The sequence below is a fragment of the Hippocampus guttulatus genome, chromosome 3, assembly GCF_054856545.1.
Source record: "Hippocampus guttulatus isolate MCC_2025c chromosome 3, RoL_Hgut_1.0, whole genome shotgun sequence".
In the NCBI taxonomy this organism is placed as follows: domain Eukaryota; kingdom Metazoa; phylum Chordata; class Actinopteri; order Syngnathiformes; family Syngnathidae; genus Hippocampus; species Hippocampus guttulatus.
The window spans coordinates 24,969,791-24,988,323 of NC_141263.1; the positions used below are offsets into that span (position 1 = coordinate 24,969,791).

Consider the following 18,533-nt stretch of genomic DNA (forward strand, 5'->3'; position numbering starts at 1 on the left):
GCTAATATTGTGAGGAAGAGCAGACCAATGTAAAACTATGCACTCGCTGGACACTTCATTAGGATTCAATGCAAGAGCTGCGTGCAAGCAAACCATACTTGCGTTCAAAAAAAGATTGTATTGCTGACTTTGAATTGACACCTGCGAGAAAAAGCAGAAATTTCACAGTGTATGTACACGTAATCAAAGTCGGCCAACTGGCACGTCAGCTGCTGTTCCACTAAAACATGAAGCTGTTATCACCAACGTGCATTTGTTCAAAGGTTACGAGCACAAGTGCGCTCTTTGTTACAGTTAATGGTCAAAAACATGCAATCGTTTCCATTTACTCAGAAGGAGGGCCATTTAAAAATAAGACGAGGAAATAAACTTGCATATGAAAAGCCATTCATTTATTTTCTACCAAATACTGCACAACAGCGTAAACATTTTCTTTATTTCCAGTTCATTTGAAACAAACGTTTTGCTAATATACAAAAATGTTACGGTTCTAGACATTTTAGGGCGGGGGGAATCAGTTCTAGACTAAAGCAGCGACAAAATGTGGCAATCAGGGCTGCGAACTTTTTTTTTTTTTTGATATACTGTAGATAGACAGCTGTGTTTCTTTCTAAATCATGTCCAAACAATCTGATTTCTCACAGTTGACCCACAATTAAGCTGTTCAAACATCTCAGGGATGATGAGTGGAAAAAGTGGGAATGCACCAAAGCTCCATTTTGAGTCCCAACATCTTGTGCACGACCGCGTTCCATCTGCCCTGCAGAATTTCTCCTCTCTCTTTCACTCCAAAGGAATCAATTGAAGAAGACGACTAGTGTTGTAAAAGTTGCGTCTTTGGTGCGCAGGGCATATTGGACATGCTGGTGGTGAACCAGGTGGAGGGCAAGAGAGACCTGGTCATCCACGCCTTGAAGAACAACTTTGAAGCCGATGCCTACTTTGTGAAAGTCATGGGTGAGTCACTTTCATGGCACTATCCTCTCGCCACTCTTCGCGCTCTTCGCTTTTCTCCCCCCAGGAAAATCTCCTCTGTCATCAGGAGGGGTGAGTGGAGAAATTCGCAGTGTAATTTCACTGTTTTATCATCTTGCATATTTCTTTTTTTTTCCCCCTTTGTTCCCCTCCCAGACTCATTAGCGTAAGTCAACCCAAGCAACTATTTTCTCCTCTTTTTTTTTTCCCATCCCCATTGTGGCGAGCAGATGGTTGTGACTATTATCTGCCGTATGCAATTTAGATTCCCAGCCCCGAGCTCCTTAACGCTGCCGTCTTCATGCAAGGCGAAGAAGACACTAGGCGTAGGGGGCCTGGCTCAGACGAAATGCATTCAGGGGAACATTACATTGCATTTAATTTGCCTGCCCATCACATTTGGAGAAGTGCTTGAGATGCCAACATGGGCCACAAATGCTTTGTCTTCAGTATTCATTGACATAACGTTTGAACTGAATGGATGGACGGGAGGGAGGAAGGTAGGGAGGGGGGGGGGGGGGAGCGAGGGAAGGAGGGATGCATGGATTTTATTCGATCTGTGACAAAAATCACCCCAGCACTAGTCACACAAAGATTTGAATTAATAATCTCATATGGCGAACAAAAGACAAAAGAACCACATTGAGGAGGGATTTAAATACATTTTTAAAAAATTAATCGAAGCTAAAAAAACCAAAAACATGTTGGTATGTGTAAATGGTTGCCTGATTTGATGCTACTTATTCATTTATTTGCAGTTTAGCGGTACATGTATTTGGTACAAAACATAAAACACAGATATATTACGTCAGGGACAGGAAATGTAACGATCTACTCCAATCGAAAAGTCAGAATCATCGTAAATATTTGTTTTAAACCAAGTGCCCAAGGATGTGCACTTGCCTCAGCCTCTTGCAACTCTCCATAAACAAACACAGTGAAGGTCAGCCTCTGCTACCGGTATGTGAAACTTGTTCTGAAACAGAATCACGGCAATCTAAAATATCAGTCTTGTCTGAGAAGCTCATCTCCTCAAAAGACAAATTGATATTGCACTCTCCTAAAAAGAGAAAGATTGAGGCTGTTCCATATTTTATACACTTGAATGTAGGAATCTATTTGAGAATCCTTCATTTGTGATGGAATTGTTTTGTGTTGGGGTTTTTTTACATTTTGATGTAAATGTCAATGAATGAAAGTTTGATGTTTGACATTTTGTTCCTTTGCTGCAATGCAACCGTCACTTTAAAATAAGGTACATAGCCAACCGGGATGTTTTATTTTATTTTTTGTCATAACATTATCGTACCATTACCATTTATTGTGTCATATAATATTGGAATCAAAGGAACAACTCAATATTTCTGTCAACTAGATTCTGTTACTTCAACCAAATTTGTGTGTGTGTGTGTGTACAGGGTCACAAGCCAAGTTTTATCCAAATTGAATCAAATTTTCGCACCATTCACTTATTTACATATGATGTGACAGTGTTCTTCCAAGTGTAATAAATAAAAATTTCCTTCTATTTTCTACACATAACACCTCATGATGACAATATGAAAAAATATTTGGGGGGAAGTTTTGGCAATATATAACGAAAAAAAATCTAAACGATAAGATTAGCAGCCGACAACTTCAGAATTTTGATTGCGGGGGGATGACGATTTATTTTGTTATTTTTGGGACAGACATAACCATTCATCGTATTTAGTAATTGGGTGACAATAGCTTTCTCACACGCTTTGAACCAGACAGTCAGCAATGAAATAGCTGTTCCCAGCTTTTGCCCAGATTTTTTGCTTTTTCTTCCACTCACAGCATCCAGACGGCTTCTTTTCAAATCGAATTGTCACTACCTGGCAACATGTGAGGAGAGCAGAAAATAGTCCCGTGGAAGGCGGGGCGGGTTGTGGTTACGGGAGGGGGCGGCGGCACGCTCGGTGTAATCTGTCACTCCGTGCGGCTCATTAGTAGGAAAAGAGCGTCGTTCATCCTTATTTTTTTCTACAGCACAGTTGGCGAACAGTTGTTCCCTTGTCTTTTGGGAGGGGTGGGCGATGTGTCTGTGTGTGTGTGTGTGTGTGTGTGTGTGTGTGTGTGTGTGTGTGTGTGTGTGTGTGTGTGTGTGTGTGTGTGTGTGTGTGTGTGTGTGTGTGTGTGTGTGTGTGTGTGTGTGTCTGTAAGTTGATCCTCTGCCTGCAAGAACACACACACACACACACATACACACACACACACGCGTATCGTCAGTGTACACTTGTAAATAAAACAACACTTTAGTACACACCGCGTTTAACAGACTCTCCAGACGGGAAGCTGTTTAACAGCCACCAGATAAATATAGACAGCCCTATTTACATCAAATACAAACCATTCAAATAAGGCCTGTATCGGATTTGAAAAACGTCTGAACTCTACTATTGTTCACGTTGTCATGAATAAAAAAAAAATATATCTGATATGTCACACTGGGCAAAAAATAATAATTCAACACCCTGATAAGCATAGCCCAAGAGCATCAAATGTAGTGCTGATGAAATTGGTTGAATTCTCAAAATTCCGGGGGGCACTACTGAGGCAGTCTTTGGGTTCACTAAAAGGAATAACAAAGCCCAAACAGTGCATTCGGCCCAAATTTTGAAGTTATTGGACTAACTCTCAAGGAGTAATTTGTCTTTGAAGGACCCCCGCAAATAGCCAAAATGACTCGCTCTGTAACTTTGATACAATGGCAGTGACGATCCTTCACGCGGTGACTGATGATGGCCGCTCGCGTAAAGGCGGCGCCGCTATGAGAGACGCTAGAGAGACATGTCGCCGTCCTCAGACAGCAGCGCCAGCGTGGATGGATGACGCCGCTGCCATTTTGATAATGGGTCTCGATATAGAGGAGGACTGCTGTATGTGATAAAAGAACATCTGCAGTGAGGCCATATGGAGCACGCGTGTATTTTTAGAACAGAAGTCCACTTTCTCAACACACCCTTACCGAGCCTACATAACTTCTTACGCTAACTCGTCTAATTTACATACCTGACTGGAATTATTCCTAGATTTCCCTAGCCCAGCCCTAACTAAACTACCAAACTATATACTCTTCTGCCTTTCTAACTACCTAGTACTCCCTCTTGACGCATTTTGTCTGCTGTGTGTCCACAAACCTTACCTTCCGTGAAAAGCTCCCATGGGCCCCCATTTTTGCCCCCCCCCCGCACACATACAGGCACACACACACACACACATACATAGGCTCACGTATTTAAATTGTAATCATTGATTCTGCATCAGATCTAGCACGTTAGTCTGCCAAGTGTTGCCTCACATTTTACTCTGCTGCAAATCCGCGCCCACACACCGAGAGAGAGAGATCTGTTTGCTTAAGACGCCATTTGTCAGCCTTCCCGTGAGCACCCTTGAACTCTTGGTCAAGGATTGACTTTTTAGCGCAAGCGTAACATACATACACACACCCGTGCGCACACACACACACACACACACACACACATTTCTGTCATACTCCATGAAAGCGGATTGATTATCTTTGTGTTGAGTAAAAAAAAAAAAATATCCCTATAACAGTTTTTAAACCATACTACTAAGGGTTCCTCTTCATGTTCATCTCAATTAAAAAAATAATGTAAGTGAATAATGTAGTACATAGCAAAATTCGAAATACATTTTAGCTGTGAAGTCATGTGGGAAAGCCTTTATTCAAATTACGTGTGGCATATCACAGCAACGTTGTACGGCATAACAATCACGCACTCGTGTTGTCAAAAACAATCGCCCTCAGGGCGATGTGTGCCAAAAAAATCACACTTGTGAACCTCCAGGTTGGAACTTGGAACTAATCGTAAAACATCATAGAAAAATGAATAAAGATGATGGAAGGCGGTAAATAAAATGATAAATATTGTACTTTTCCTTTGCAAATTTAGAGCTCAACTACTTGAATGTCCTATTCATCTCTCTCACTGTCAAGGTTTTCATATAATACATCCTGCAGGCACTACACGAAGACCATTTCGTTTGTTAGCACAAAGTCAAACACCTCCCGTAATCATTAAGTACCTCTCCGTCATGGTCACAATATTTCCTATAATGAGCCAGACGTCTTTGCAGGCACCCCCCACCCCCGGAGCCCAACAACAACCAAAAAAGAACTGCCAAACGACTATGAAGTGAGCTACAAAGCAGAATGTGCTCCCCTTAAAAGACACAACATGGAGCCAGTGTAGACAGACAGATGGAGTCAACCACTCATTACCCGCAAAGCAGTCTTAAACTCTAAAATTTAAAATGGGAGAGGCGGAATCTCTTCAAGTGGGTGTATGCTCGATGTGTGTGCGTGAGACATAGACCGAGAGTGACAGGCAGAACTGTAGCACTTGATTAGTTTCCTGCTCACTTATTAGCATGCAGATTAGCCGCATTGAATAACATCTTTGAGAATTTCTCTCTCTCTCTCTCTCTCGAACCCATCCCCCAACCCCCATCCACCCACCTCTCTGTCGCTTGCCTATTGTCAATCATCCTCCTACTGCTTTGTCTTCGCCACTCCGGCCAACATCCTCTTCTTCATCCTGCTTCAGTCGGTCACTCCGAGTTGTCATTTCTGTCTGAGCATGAATCCTTTCAGTGCATGCTTCCGGGGGAGGATTTGAATCTGGGAGTGAGTGTGGGGACAAGGCAGACAGCTGATACAATAATGATACAGTAGATCAAAATCTACTATTTACACAGAGTTGTCATTCAAATAGTGCCCTTTATTTTACCAGGCTGCCAGCTATTTGCATCCATTTTTCCCCCCTGGCAGTAATAAAAGTAATCTGTTCCAGAGTCACAACCGTTAAACTGCATTCACTACCAACCCAATTTACAATGCACACTTGCCATGTATAGCCGTCAATGGTGCTGAACGTTTTTTTTTAAAGAAACAATTCACCATTCGAATAGTTAACCACTATTGGTATTCAAAACAATGAAACACTCTTAAGCTTTTTGTGAAATTTTACCGTGAGATATTTCTTACCGAAAAGGGTCTATTCACTCAATAAAGTTGGACTAGATGATACATGACAAGGTTGGCCTTCTAATCCAAACTGGAGTAGAAAATATTAGAATGTAGTAAACTGTTCTCGCTTATACTTATATGTAAAGTAGTTCATAGAGTGAACTACATCAGCATAAACTGCTATCTGTGAACACAACTCACCTGTCACATTGTACGGTAGTAAGTGGTTGTATGTGTGCGTGCGTGCGGGCACGTGCACGTATGCGTGCATGCATGCGTGTTAGCGTGTATGCTTGTAGTTACTAACGCTGACACAGCACGTCATGGCCCTCCGTCACGGACTGCTTCTCACATTTAGTCTGTTTATTTGCGTGTGTGTTTGTGATGTCATGTGACCTGACAGCGAGGCCCAGTCGACGCGCAGGTGAGGTCCAAGTGCAAAAAAAGCCGAGCTTGGTGAGGTTAAAAAAGACACGCACAGAGACTGAGGGCTGCGCATTTTAGATACTCGGAGCACGCTGACCAAGAGCTAATTTTAGCGAGATTACATAAACACACAGGGAGAACGGCAGCCCATTGGAGCACCCATACTAGCCAAAACAGCAGCACCTTGAAATACGTTGACGGTTTCTCAAATAAATTACACGGCAGTTTCCAATTACAGATATGTATTGCGTACGCTAAAAAAAATTGAGGTGTGACTTTCTAACTTGTGATACCGAATTGTCATGATCCTTTTGCAACAATAGAACAATGGTACAATATTTAAGAGTTTTGGTAGCGATACAAAAAAAATGCCAAATTAAATTAATGAATGTTGTCACTCATTACTTATTATATGACATACTGGGATATTGATATGTAATCCAGTCGTATCATGAAGTGAATCATACAATGCATCAAGATACTGATATATGATATGACGATCTTATTAGAGATAAGAGATACAATTCACCATGAGGTCAAGCAATCACGATCATAAAGAGAAAAATATGATACACAATATTGATTTTGGATTTAGTTGTATCAATCAGTACGGTATCATAAGAGATGACAATAGGAAACACTTTTACAATGATATTTGATCTCCAGAAATTGTCCTGATCGTATAGCGTGAATGAGAACAATCCGAAAAACGCCATTTAACCAAACGATTCACTGATCACAATATTTGATCCAGTCATATCAACAATGCATGAGATAATGATCTGACAAAACTGGTGGTAAGTTTTTAGGATACATTATTGAGGCACCTAGATCAAATACTGATGTTATCAGTTATCTTACTATCACTTTCCAATACATAATCGATAATGACTGAATCAAATATCAGTATCGTAGTGGCCTTATCACTTACAACGTATTATAAATGCAACTGGATCACAGATAGAAGTCACGGTATGTCTTTTTAAGCACTTCACAATGCATTGATGGAAAAGAAATGGATGAAATATGAGTTTCAAAGAGCATTGTGAGACACATATGAACACATTATTCATATAAGTCGGTTCCACTACTGTATGTTTCTTATCACTGTAAATGACCTGAGCAATACGTCTAATTCACATATAGAAATTGAGCATAGGGATAATGAATACCCTACACGTAGTGTGGGAAAAGCCGGCTTTGTGGACCCAAAATTGGACTTTAGTTCCTGACAAGGTAATCTTTAACACTCAAACTGTACCGTCGGCAACCTGAACAGACCCGCTGAGTCCCTCCATAATGCTCATCGCATTCATTCCCTCCCCCACTGCCAGCTGAGTCCCGCCACGGACGACGCGCTACACGAGCAAGACAGGAGTGCATTTGATCACAGGAGATGCCGACGAGGTGCTCAGCGCTACAACACATTTGAGTTATTTCCAGGAGCACTCGCTTGTTATGTGTCAGCTTGGGACGGAAGCGTGTACAACAAAAGCAGGCTGGCAGGGAAAAAGAAGGCACACTTGTTTTTAGCTCCCTCGCTGATCCGCGCAATGTCAGTCAAGCCTGAACATACTCTAAGCTCCGTGACTGGTTTTTAAAAGTATCATTCTTCGCTTCGAGTCTTCAAAGTCTTGGTCTTTGTCTTGAGTCCTCAAAAACGTCAATTTTTCTTGACTCTTCAAAGTCGTGGTCGCGACACCTCAAAGTCTTGCTCTAAACTTTGTCTCGGCGCCTCAAAGTCTTGGTCTGGCCTTGGTCTAGACCAGGGGTAAGCAACTCCTGCTTGTTTTAGAAGGTCCCTCTTCTAACACACCTGATTCAAATGATCAGGATCAATGTCAGACTTTTATGAGTGAGAGCTTGCAAGCTGGACTCCAATGACCAAGACTCCGAGGAGAGCACACCAGAGCAAGACTTTGAAGATCTGAGACCAAGACTTGGGAGAAGCAAGACCAAGACTTTCTGGAGGAAAGACCAAATTAAGACCAAGTCTTGGATACATTGAGAGCAAGTCTTTGTGGAGTTGAGACGAAGTCAAGAACAAGACTTTGAGGAGTCCAGACAAAGTCAGCATCAAGACTTTGAGGAACTGAAAGGGTTTTCGTCAGGGTCGATGCTCCTTCTTACTGATAACAGACCTAAAAAAGAGCGATAATGAATTAGTCACCCTCTTTTTACTTTAATAACTTCACCGTACTTCACAAAGCAGAGTAGCACTTTGATCAAAGGAAGTACTAAGTGTAAAACAGGCTTGAAACCACCCATCCGACCATTAATGAGAGTTAATAAATATAAGTGGACGAAGAAAGGAGCATCATGGGCTGTTGGACTCCAATCAAAACCATTTTGGAGCTTTTTAGCTTTAAAGAGATCAAAGCCCCACCGCGGTCCACTCAAGACGGCGCCAAAATGGACAAAATGACATGGTATTATACGTAGTTTTTTGTCCCATTTATTTCACGCGCAGATGACGAGATCCACACACAGTCACCTATCATTTACCCCGAAAGTCATCACAGTTCATCGCTTTTAATGTGTTAAATTTTATTTAGAAATGCGCACACATCTCAATATAAATCCCAGAATCAGAACACAAACCAAACTTGAAGTCAACAAATGTTTTATTATATTTGCAAGCATGCATTTCATGTTTTTAGTATGTGGGGTCGTGCATAGAAATGTGAGGGGGGGGGGAGAATTTCATAACATTTTGGAATACAATAATCCTCCTCCTTCATTGGGGTGACATTCCTGACCACCTCCTCAATAAGTGAATTTCTGCGATATAGAAATACCCTATAAATACACCGCAGGCATGTTTTTATAGCACTTAAAAGTGCTTTACGTTCTTTAAACACGTTTAAAACAATGCAAACGCATTTATTGAGCAAGAGCAATGGATAAACAAACAAAATGTTCCAACAGTATTAAAAAAAAAAGTAACAAGTCAAATTAATGTTGGAAAAAATACATATAAAAAACAAAATCTGCGGTACAGCGTAACCGCATAAAACTACCATGATAGGGTGGGAATTTACTTTATGGCTGCAACAAAAACTGTGGAAAAAGTGAAGTGCTTTCTGTATTCTTTGCACATTTATTTGTACTGTGCCTTCATTTGAGTTGCAAATGTGGTGTCTTTTATGGTGTGTATTTGTCATCCCAATAAAAACAAAATTGGTTACTGAGGCCAAACAGCCACCGGCAATAAACGACTGAATAGTGCAATTACAAAATGCCGAGACAGTGCACCAGCAAGAAGATTGCACTACAGGTAAAGTAAAACGAAAAGATGAGTCACATTCAACAGGGTGTTGTACATTCAGTGATGTTATATGCAGTTGTTTGCCAAGGTACGAGGTAGATGGGTGGGATTGAGTATGAAATGCTTTGGATGCTCCATCGTCATTATGCAAGAGGCCCTCTTCCTGCATTTAGAAGCGCTGATGCTAATTGTGAAAAGAACAATCTTTTTTTGGTGTGCTGCCTTCACTACCCTGTAAAGAGCTGACCACCGTTCCACTGAGCAGATGAGTAGAGGCTCTCCACCCTATCTGTAGAACTGTGTTTGGTTTAGTCAGTGCATCGTCTCACTGCTGCGTATTCACAACATGGCAATTGAGGCTTTGGGTTGAGCCATCATAAGTCAGCATCGTGAAGGGAAGGGTGCTCAGCACAGAGCCCTGAGGAGAGCCATCGCTGAGGATGATGGCACAGATTAGAAGGACAGTGGGTCCGAATAGTCTCTGGCCGGTTGATTAGGAATCCATGCACCCAGCTGCAAAGGGAGGGGTCAGTCCTAGTGTGTGTCGTTAGTTACCTCCGCCTGGGTGCGTGAGAGCTTCGACTTTAGCTGTGTGAGCAAGGTGTATAGAGTGAAGGTCAACCCTGATGCCTCGGAGCGGCGTGTGTTTACCGGCTTGCCGTTTGTGTGCCACCCTTCGTTTAAATGCGCCTCTTCTTTATTTTCATTCACTGCATTTCCAATCATAGGTCACATTATTTTTAAAAGACATAATCTGCCCAGTTTTGTGTTTTGCTGCAATCAGGAAATTATCTCACAAAAGGTCTTATTTCCAAGAGTTTGGCTGACCTTCATAAGATATTTTCAGCGTCTTTAAAGGGGTAGTCAACCCGAAATTGTTCTTTACAATAATCTGTTCTGTGTGCCTCCATGAGTCACAGGACATTCTGATTAATATTGTGTTTGTGGAATAAGAGTTATGCAGCAAAATCCCCGCATTTTTCCCCCACAAATATTATTGACTATTTGAATCATAATTTCCCCACCCACCTGGAATCAGAGTTGGAACAGTCCATGTTATTCTTTAACGAGTGAAGTCGAATGGGTCCATCCATCGTGATCCAGAAGCCCGTTTTTGATCAGTATTGTCTTTTTCAGACCTTATTAATCTAATGCGGAGCTTCATTTAGCTTGACTGTGGCGCGCCAATCAAAGCGACCTCGACACAGGACCTCATTAGCATGCTAATAAAGTCACCTCGCCTCTAATGACTGATTAGCAATTCAGCTGATTTTTGTGGCACATGCACACAATATACACACACACACACACAACAGGCATATTCAGAATGTAATGTAATTACCATTTATGCTGTAACTAACTTCTCTTCATTTGTGCTTGTCATCTTCCCTGTTTGTGTTCGTCACATCCATCACACACACACACATGTGATTGTATACCGTTACATACTTGATGGAGACTGTGTTCCTTTAAATTGGATTTGACTGTATTCGTGTACTGTTTGTCCTCTGCAGTGCTGAGTGGCCTCTGCTCCAATGACTGTCCTGGAAACGTTAAGGTAAGCAGCATGATTGCCGGGACATCCCGGTCTGGCCACAATAGGAATTGTACTGTTAGCATGTGAAATTTGGGGAATGCAGAACATATCGCATCACACATGCAACACATTGGTTGAGCTCATTAAGTTTTTGGTCAGTATTTGTTGTTACCATTTATACAGTGGATATGAAAAAAACTGGATGAACCCCAAATAATATTCTGATGTTCTAGATGAGTGTTTTTGTTAATGTTTGGGATGAGGTTCAATGTTGGAGAGACATTTTGAACAGGGGTGCGCATGACAGTTTTGGTCAGGTTCTCCTAGGACATAGGTGTCAAACGCCGGTCCTCGGGGGCCGTTTGGCATCTCGCCCTTTTGCAACACACCTCTTTCAAATGATCAACTCATCAGCAAGCTCTTCAGAAGCCTGGTATCGATCCCGTTCATTTGAATGAGGTGTGTTGCAACAGGGAGAGATGGAAAACATGCGGGACGGAGGCTCTCGAGGACCGGAGTTTGACACCTGTGTCCTAGGAGCACCAGAGGTTGTTGCTTGGTGCTCTTTTTTTTTTCCTGACCCACTAACCACCCTGGTAGTGGCGATTCTAGGATTTATTACGACGAGTATGATTTTGTGAGTTTTAAACTGATCTCGCCTATAGCAATAAATCAGCATTTAGCACGACTCTCTATGCAAAGAATTTGAATTGTATGACAAATTAATTTGTCTAAACCAAGTGATGAGCTCCTCTGAGACGCAAAATGTCATATTGTTGAGCTGCCCGAGCAGCTGCCTGTCATTGTTGTCCTGCTGTGTGTTGTGATCAGTTTAAGATTGGAGAAACCTCTTTCACTGGAGGCATCACTAATTGGAGGAAGAAATACAATTTTGTTAGGCTTAAATAGTACGTGAAAACTCCACCGTATCAGGTTTTCATGTTACATAAAGATTAATTAAAGGAGGCCCTTCACGGTTTACAGCCATGAGCTGCGCTACCTAATAAGTATTGTAACGTCAACTTTTGTTGACGAATGGCGCGGAGAAATAGAATGTCTTGTATTGGGTGATTGTTCTCCCTCACAGGAGCGCTTGCAGTGTACTATGGCGCAGATCATGATGGCGGGTTGACGGGGAAAACGTTTTGTGCTTGTGTGCGGCACACAAGCGGCTGTACTGAAAACAACTGACAGGCTCGAATCTGGGACGCAATTTAATGTCTGCTGTGCGCAAGAGCACCTCTGCGCTGCTTGTGCGCACCCCTGATTATAAAGCTATCACTCTATTTTCATAACATATATTTCTTTTATATTTGCAATTTATATTTTAATCCATTTCATAGTGTTGTAATTTCATTTTTAATACAGTTCAACAGTTAAAGTTGCATGTATTTGAAGTTAAAATGTGTGTAAGTTATGAGATATTTGTTGGTGTAGTGTGTGCTAGGTAAGCGTATTTATACAGCAATTTAATATTTAGGTCACAATTTGATCATACTAATATAATTACATTCTGGTGTCTTTTTGCAAAAGAAGCATTTCTGTGTATGTGGCCTCAGGTGTTTATGCCATACACATGCATTTTATTATCCTCCTGAGAAACACACACACACGCACACACACACATACACATACACACACACACACACACATATGCACAGAAATAGCGACGAGTATCCTTATTGTGTCCAAGCTTTCAAATGAATGCTTTTGTATTTTAAGACTGCTTATTTCATCTTACTGTAAGTTTACTGACCTTGTTCTAGCTGACTTTTCAACATGCGTCTAAGTACATGAGTACCTTGACTTACAGAATACATTCAGTCCTGTAATAAAAGAGAACCTGAAGAATTGAATTGGCTTAACGAAGTAGAATTATGGTACATACTTGTAGTGTATGTAGTATTTGTGTGTTGGAGTTGTGTCTGTACAGAACATGGCCAAGGAAGTGAAGAGCGACACTACATGGTGACAACAAGCGCCTAGCCTCTACATAGCCCTCATCTCGATGCTGACTGGTTTAGGAATAAAAAATAATTTCAAATATAATCACAGCTATCTCCAAGTTTCGGACAGTTTTGACGTTTGTATTTCGTAACACAGCAAAAAAAAAAAGAAATTCATCACTTCGCTTGTTCATATTGGTGTGCCAATTTTCTCTCATGTCAGATGCATTGTGATGTCTGCTTGCTCGGCACCATTTTAGGTTTCCCCACCCTTTTTTTTTCAGAAAACCATAAATAGACTGTATTATAAACAGTGAAAATTTGAATATCATTTTAACTCATCGTTCATAAACTTTAAAATAAATGGCATACCGATTTTTTTTTCTTTTTAACAGCCCTTTTTTTTTAACAGCAAAAACATACACGTGACAAAAACTGGCTCATAACTTTTTCCGCTAACAACTAAAGCTAAATTTAGCCCTACGAAATATCTTACAGTAGTCGAGATACATAACTTGCATATACTTAGTTGACACTACTTAATACTTTTCTATTAGCCAGGGCATCATCTTGTGTTCTTATAGACACCTATAGTCCTGAGTTACTGACCCTTGAGAAACAGACACTTGATAGTCATGAATAGGTGAAATGTTCAGCGAGTATCTAAATAGAGGAACACACCAAAAAGTGAATTCGTAAATAGTGAATGGTGAATTGGCATGGGTTTACAGTATATTGCTACACTGTGATATCCTGGCTTGTCACACTAGCCGTTAACTAGCCACCAGCCAACAGCCAATTGGAATGAAGAATGCATTTTTTCTTTCTCTCCTGAAACGATTTCTTAGCTTTTCACTCTAGCTGCCAGCTAGCCTTCTCGTACTCGCCGAGCATGCCGGCGCTTCTTGTCCTTGTCAGTTGAACCGTAAATGTGGCAGGCGGGTACGCCGCCATCCATCACCTCCTCCTCATTTTCTTCTTGTTTGTGGCATTTTGACAGCATTTTGCTGACTCATCATGTCGTAAAAACCTTTTTCTGGTGGCTTGTCTTGTTTTTTTGCTTGCAGCCATTCGGCGTTAACCAGCCGGGCCCGTACGTCATGTATACCACGGTGGACTCCAACGGCTACCTGAAGAATGCCTCAGGTCAGTAGTTTACATCCCTTTATTTGTTTTCCTACTTTGAGGAGAGTATAAACTAGTGACTCAAACAATTCGGTTGGTCCAGTTTACTGACTCAAGTGAGTGGATTCAGTGTAAATGTTGCCGACTGGCTCGAGTTAGTACATCATCTGAAGCGCATCAGAAGCCGATGCATCGTTTTGTTCTGTCCACAAACTCCAGTTAGCAGACGAACGAAAAACAACGCCGACCGATTGGTCTCACCTACTCAAGCGTGCATACTGTACTTACCATAAACACTTTGGATTCAGATGATTCAGTTTTATCGATTCACTGACTCAAGTATGAGGACTCACTACACAATCAAATGGAACAGCTGTACCGGTTAATTAACTAACTGGAATTAATGGACTAACTGGAAACACTTGACTCATGTGGTTTGGTTGTTATGGGTTCACTGACTTCAGTTTAGCATTGCAGCATTGCAGACTCAGACGTTTTGAATGTGTCTACGAATCGACTTCATTTTGCAAACTCAATGAAAGCACTGCAGACTCTGATGATTCTGTTCATTAAGTCGATTGTGCACTCACTGGAAATAGGCATATCCAGTAGTATAAGGTCACTGGCTGGAGTTAGCGTACCTGGAACCACAACAGATTGAGATGATACTTTTTTTTTTTACGCTGAAGATTTGAGTTACAAGATTCACTGGAACGACCGTGGGCTCAGATTATGGAGCGTATCGGTTCTTACATCAAGTCAACTCACCTTGGACAGGGGTGAATTGGTTGTATCAGATCAGTGACTTAAGTTAGCAAAGTCACTGGAAACGCCAAACCCTTTTCTTGGCTCACTGACTAGAGTTAAACTCGCTGAACCTATCCTTTTCTGTTGTGTTTGTAAGTGCCTTGAGAGGACGGCTTCCGCTTACAAGGAGGCTTTTTTTCCAGTTATGTTCTCCACTGCTGTTTATTTGATGCTCTAATTAGGCAAAGGAAAATGGTCATTTCTTGTCCTCAGTGGGCTTTACTTCGATCGGTCACATAAGGTTCCTGCCGCAAGCTCCAGTGTGATAAAGTGCTTTTTTACTCCCCACTAGGCTATGTTGGAAACATTGTGTCGATCCGCCTCTGAAGTCTCAAAAGCTTTTTTTTTAAATTGTTTTTTTCTCCCGGCCTCGTTCCTCAAAGTCGTCCTCTTTCAAGACAATACCTGCACATTGCATCAGGAGGGAGACAGCGGCCGGCAGAACAGTCAATTTCTCTGTCTCGTTGTGATCGTTTTCCTTTCCGCTCTCACCGACACCTACTTCCACGAGCAGTGTAGGCCACTATCTTTTAAACTATGATGTAACCTGTGCAGTGACCCGCCTTCACACAACGTCACGTTTAATAAAGCCCAAGACATAATGACAGGTTGTACATATCATGAGATGGGATGTTAGCGTTAGCTGCAGTAAACTGACGTTGCACTACACTGGCAAGCCAGTGAGGTCAGGGATAAATATAGCCTGTGTTGTCTCCATGTTGCTGTATCGCTCCTGTTGTTGTGTTTACGCTTTTGACGATGGTTGTGGGGGGGGGGGGGGTTTCCTTCTAAAATAGAGTCACTGCAAATGCGTGCTTTTAAAGCTGCTGCCAATGACACCAGTACCTGGATCATCATCATTATAAGCGGAAATATTTGCTGTTGAACATTAACAGTAGAGTGAACCAACACCGACAAAAAAAAATTGTAAGCACCATTCCCCCAAAAATGTATCTATGGTTGTAGTTTTAAACTCTAAATGCACCCCAAACTTTGATCCCAAAACATTTACCTGTAAAGTGACATCATCCATTTGTTTTGTCAATTTATTGTATTTGTATGTTTGAAGCTAATTGCTGAAAGTGTGCCAAGAATGAGATCTGCCAAATACTAAATTGTGGAAATGTAGATGATGATGTTAATTGTTGTACCTTGGCCAAAAGTGGAAACTCTCCTGGGGTTTCACCTGTCTTGGTGCATGCAGTAAGCTCTCAGTGCCTGGGACCACGACCCCCTTTTTGGAGCCAGCTAGCTGGCTAGCGCCCTTGACTAGCCCGCTAGCTCTTGTATGCTTCCATCCTGATGGCTCAGGTAGACAACTCTCGGCCATGCTATCGGTATCCTGCTCCACCTTCGACTATTTCTCATCTACCATCCGGTGCTCTTGTTTCACCCTTTCATCTTTCATATCCAGCGTCCACTTCCACTGTTGGCTCCGTTCCGGGCACTGGCTTCCATTGTGACGTTGCCCTGTTCATTCGTGCAGATCCTCAGGCTGGACCGAGACGGACGCTTTCGACTGCAGACATTTTTTGCATGGAGGACTCCAGCCTTCGCCATCCTCACTATGTACATAGATGCCCCAGCCGGGAACTTCCTTTCAATTCCGCCACGTCCTGTTTCTTCGTTGTGACCATGGCGTGGTTATCTTTGATCCATGATCCGTATGGATTACTCTCCATGTGCTGTTCAGCATGCACGCGTTTCACTGATTGGTTGATGGAAAAAAAAAGGATTGAACTAACTTGAGCGAATGTGCTGGCCTGCACTCGCATCGCCTCATACGCATCCCTCGTGCTGTCCGGCATGACTTCACACGCATCTACACAAACTGCATTGACTTTATCTATCATCACGTCGTGAGAATAGCTCACATTGCCTTAGGTCTGATTGCAGCATCAGTGCGCTTGCTTGCTTGCTTGTTTGTTGAGCTGCTAAGATAGGATATAGTAGCAGCGTATGCTACTGCTGAACTTTAGCAGTAGCATATGCTGCTATGGTTGTGTTTAGACCAGAAATTTATTCCATTGCAATATAGACTGAAGACAGATTCTCTTTTGTATGATACAACTATAAACACAATCTTTTCGCTCTCTGTCGCATCTCAAGCAGAACGCCAAACTATTTAGCATCGAAATATTCCGGATGATTGCTGTCTGGCTCCTTGTAATTCAGATGCCTCTATTTTTTTCAAGTGTGTTTCCACTGGAGTGCACATGGCGAAGGAGACGCTGACTAGCCCAAGGCATTGCCAGCACTATTCCCCCGACTCTTCATTTAACAGCAGCAAAATGCTGCCAGGGAACTGCTACTTCTTAATGTGTGTGTGTGCGTTTGGGTTTGTGCGCGCACGGTGGCTTGTGTGTGCCCATCTCAAGTGTGTTTATTTTGTAGTTTGTCGCTCTGGGGACTGTAAGGGATGAGCCCTCGCTGCATGAGGCCATGCTGTGAACTTCATTCGCTTTCGCCCCCATGATAGAGAGCAAAGAGCAAAGCAGTTGATCACCTGAAGTAGCTCGTTGTGTGGCGAGTGTGTGGGTGTGTTTTTGTTCACTTTTGGGTGAGCGTCCGCGTGCTAACATATTAAGCAGGTAGTATGGATGAGCGTGGCAAGCAGCACACTCATCTTAGACTTACCGCTGAGATTGTGGGGCTTGCATCGTTGGAACGCCTCCATGCACACCCAGATGCAACTTTTTTTTCCCTGCAAGTTGGCGCTTCACGTTAAAGATGAGCCATCGGTTTTTGTGTGTGTGAGGTTGGTTGAGTTGCTTGGTTGGTCGGTAGTGTGGGTGATGGGTTGAACGGGTGGATGGTTAAGTAGTTTGTCGGGTGTTACTTGTTTGGCTGGTTATTTGGTTAGTTTCTTTGATTCTGAGTTCAGTTAGTTTGTTGGTGGGTTTGTGATGCGGCTGTTTTTGTCAAATGTTTGTTGCTGGGTTAGGTATTTGTCTGTTTTGGTTGGCTATAGTTTAGGTGAGTTGACTGACTGGTCTGTCTTTCATTTGGTTGCCTTTTGTCAAGTGGTTGTTTTTTTTGTGAGTTCTTTGTCGGATTTGGTTGGTTGCTTGGTTGTCCAGCTGGGTAGTTTGTTGGTTGGTAGATCCGTTGGTCATTAGTTCATTCGGTTGGTTGGTTATCTGGCTAGTTGATTGCTGTCAGTTTGGTCGCTTATGAGTCTACTTGGTTGTGCTTGGGTGGTTAATGAGAATGCCAAGATAGTAAGCACCACAAAATATTTGAGTGTTTAATTGCGATTCTCAGGGAAAGAGCATTCAATTCAAGCCTTTATGATGTGATGTTTTTCACATTATTAGACTTGCTGCCATGTTTCTTGAGGTCTTTTGATGAATAGTACTGGGTTGTTGTACTTGTGCATACTCAGACAAATGAATGAGGTGTGTGTCTAGCAAGACATTCATTGCTGATCCA

The 18,533-nt window shown here is 42.1% G+C and overlaps 1 protein-coding gene across 1 annotated transcript in view; it reads left to right on the forward strand.

The window, feature by feature from the left end:
• Positions 1-18,533, forward strand: part of itfg1 (integrin alpha FG-GAP repeat containing 1) — an 83,719-nt gene that overhangs the window by 53,458 nt on the left and 11,728 nt on the right. Inside the window, exons 12-14 of the mRNA XM_086107638.1 lie at positions 849-957; positions 11,201-11,244; positions 14,237-14,315. Coding sequence (XP_085963764.1) covers positions 849-957; positions 11,201-11,244; positions 14,237-14,315 — 232 coding nt within the window. The remainder of the gene's footprint in view (positions 1-848; positions 958-11,200; positions 11,245-14,236; positions 14,316-18,533) is intronic.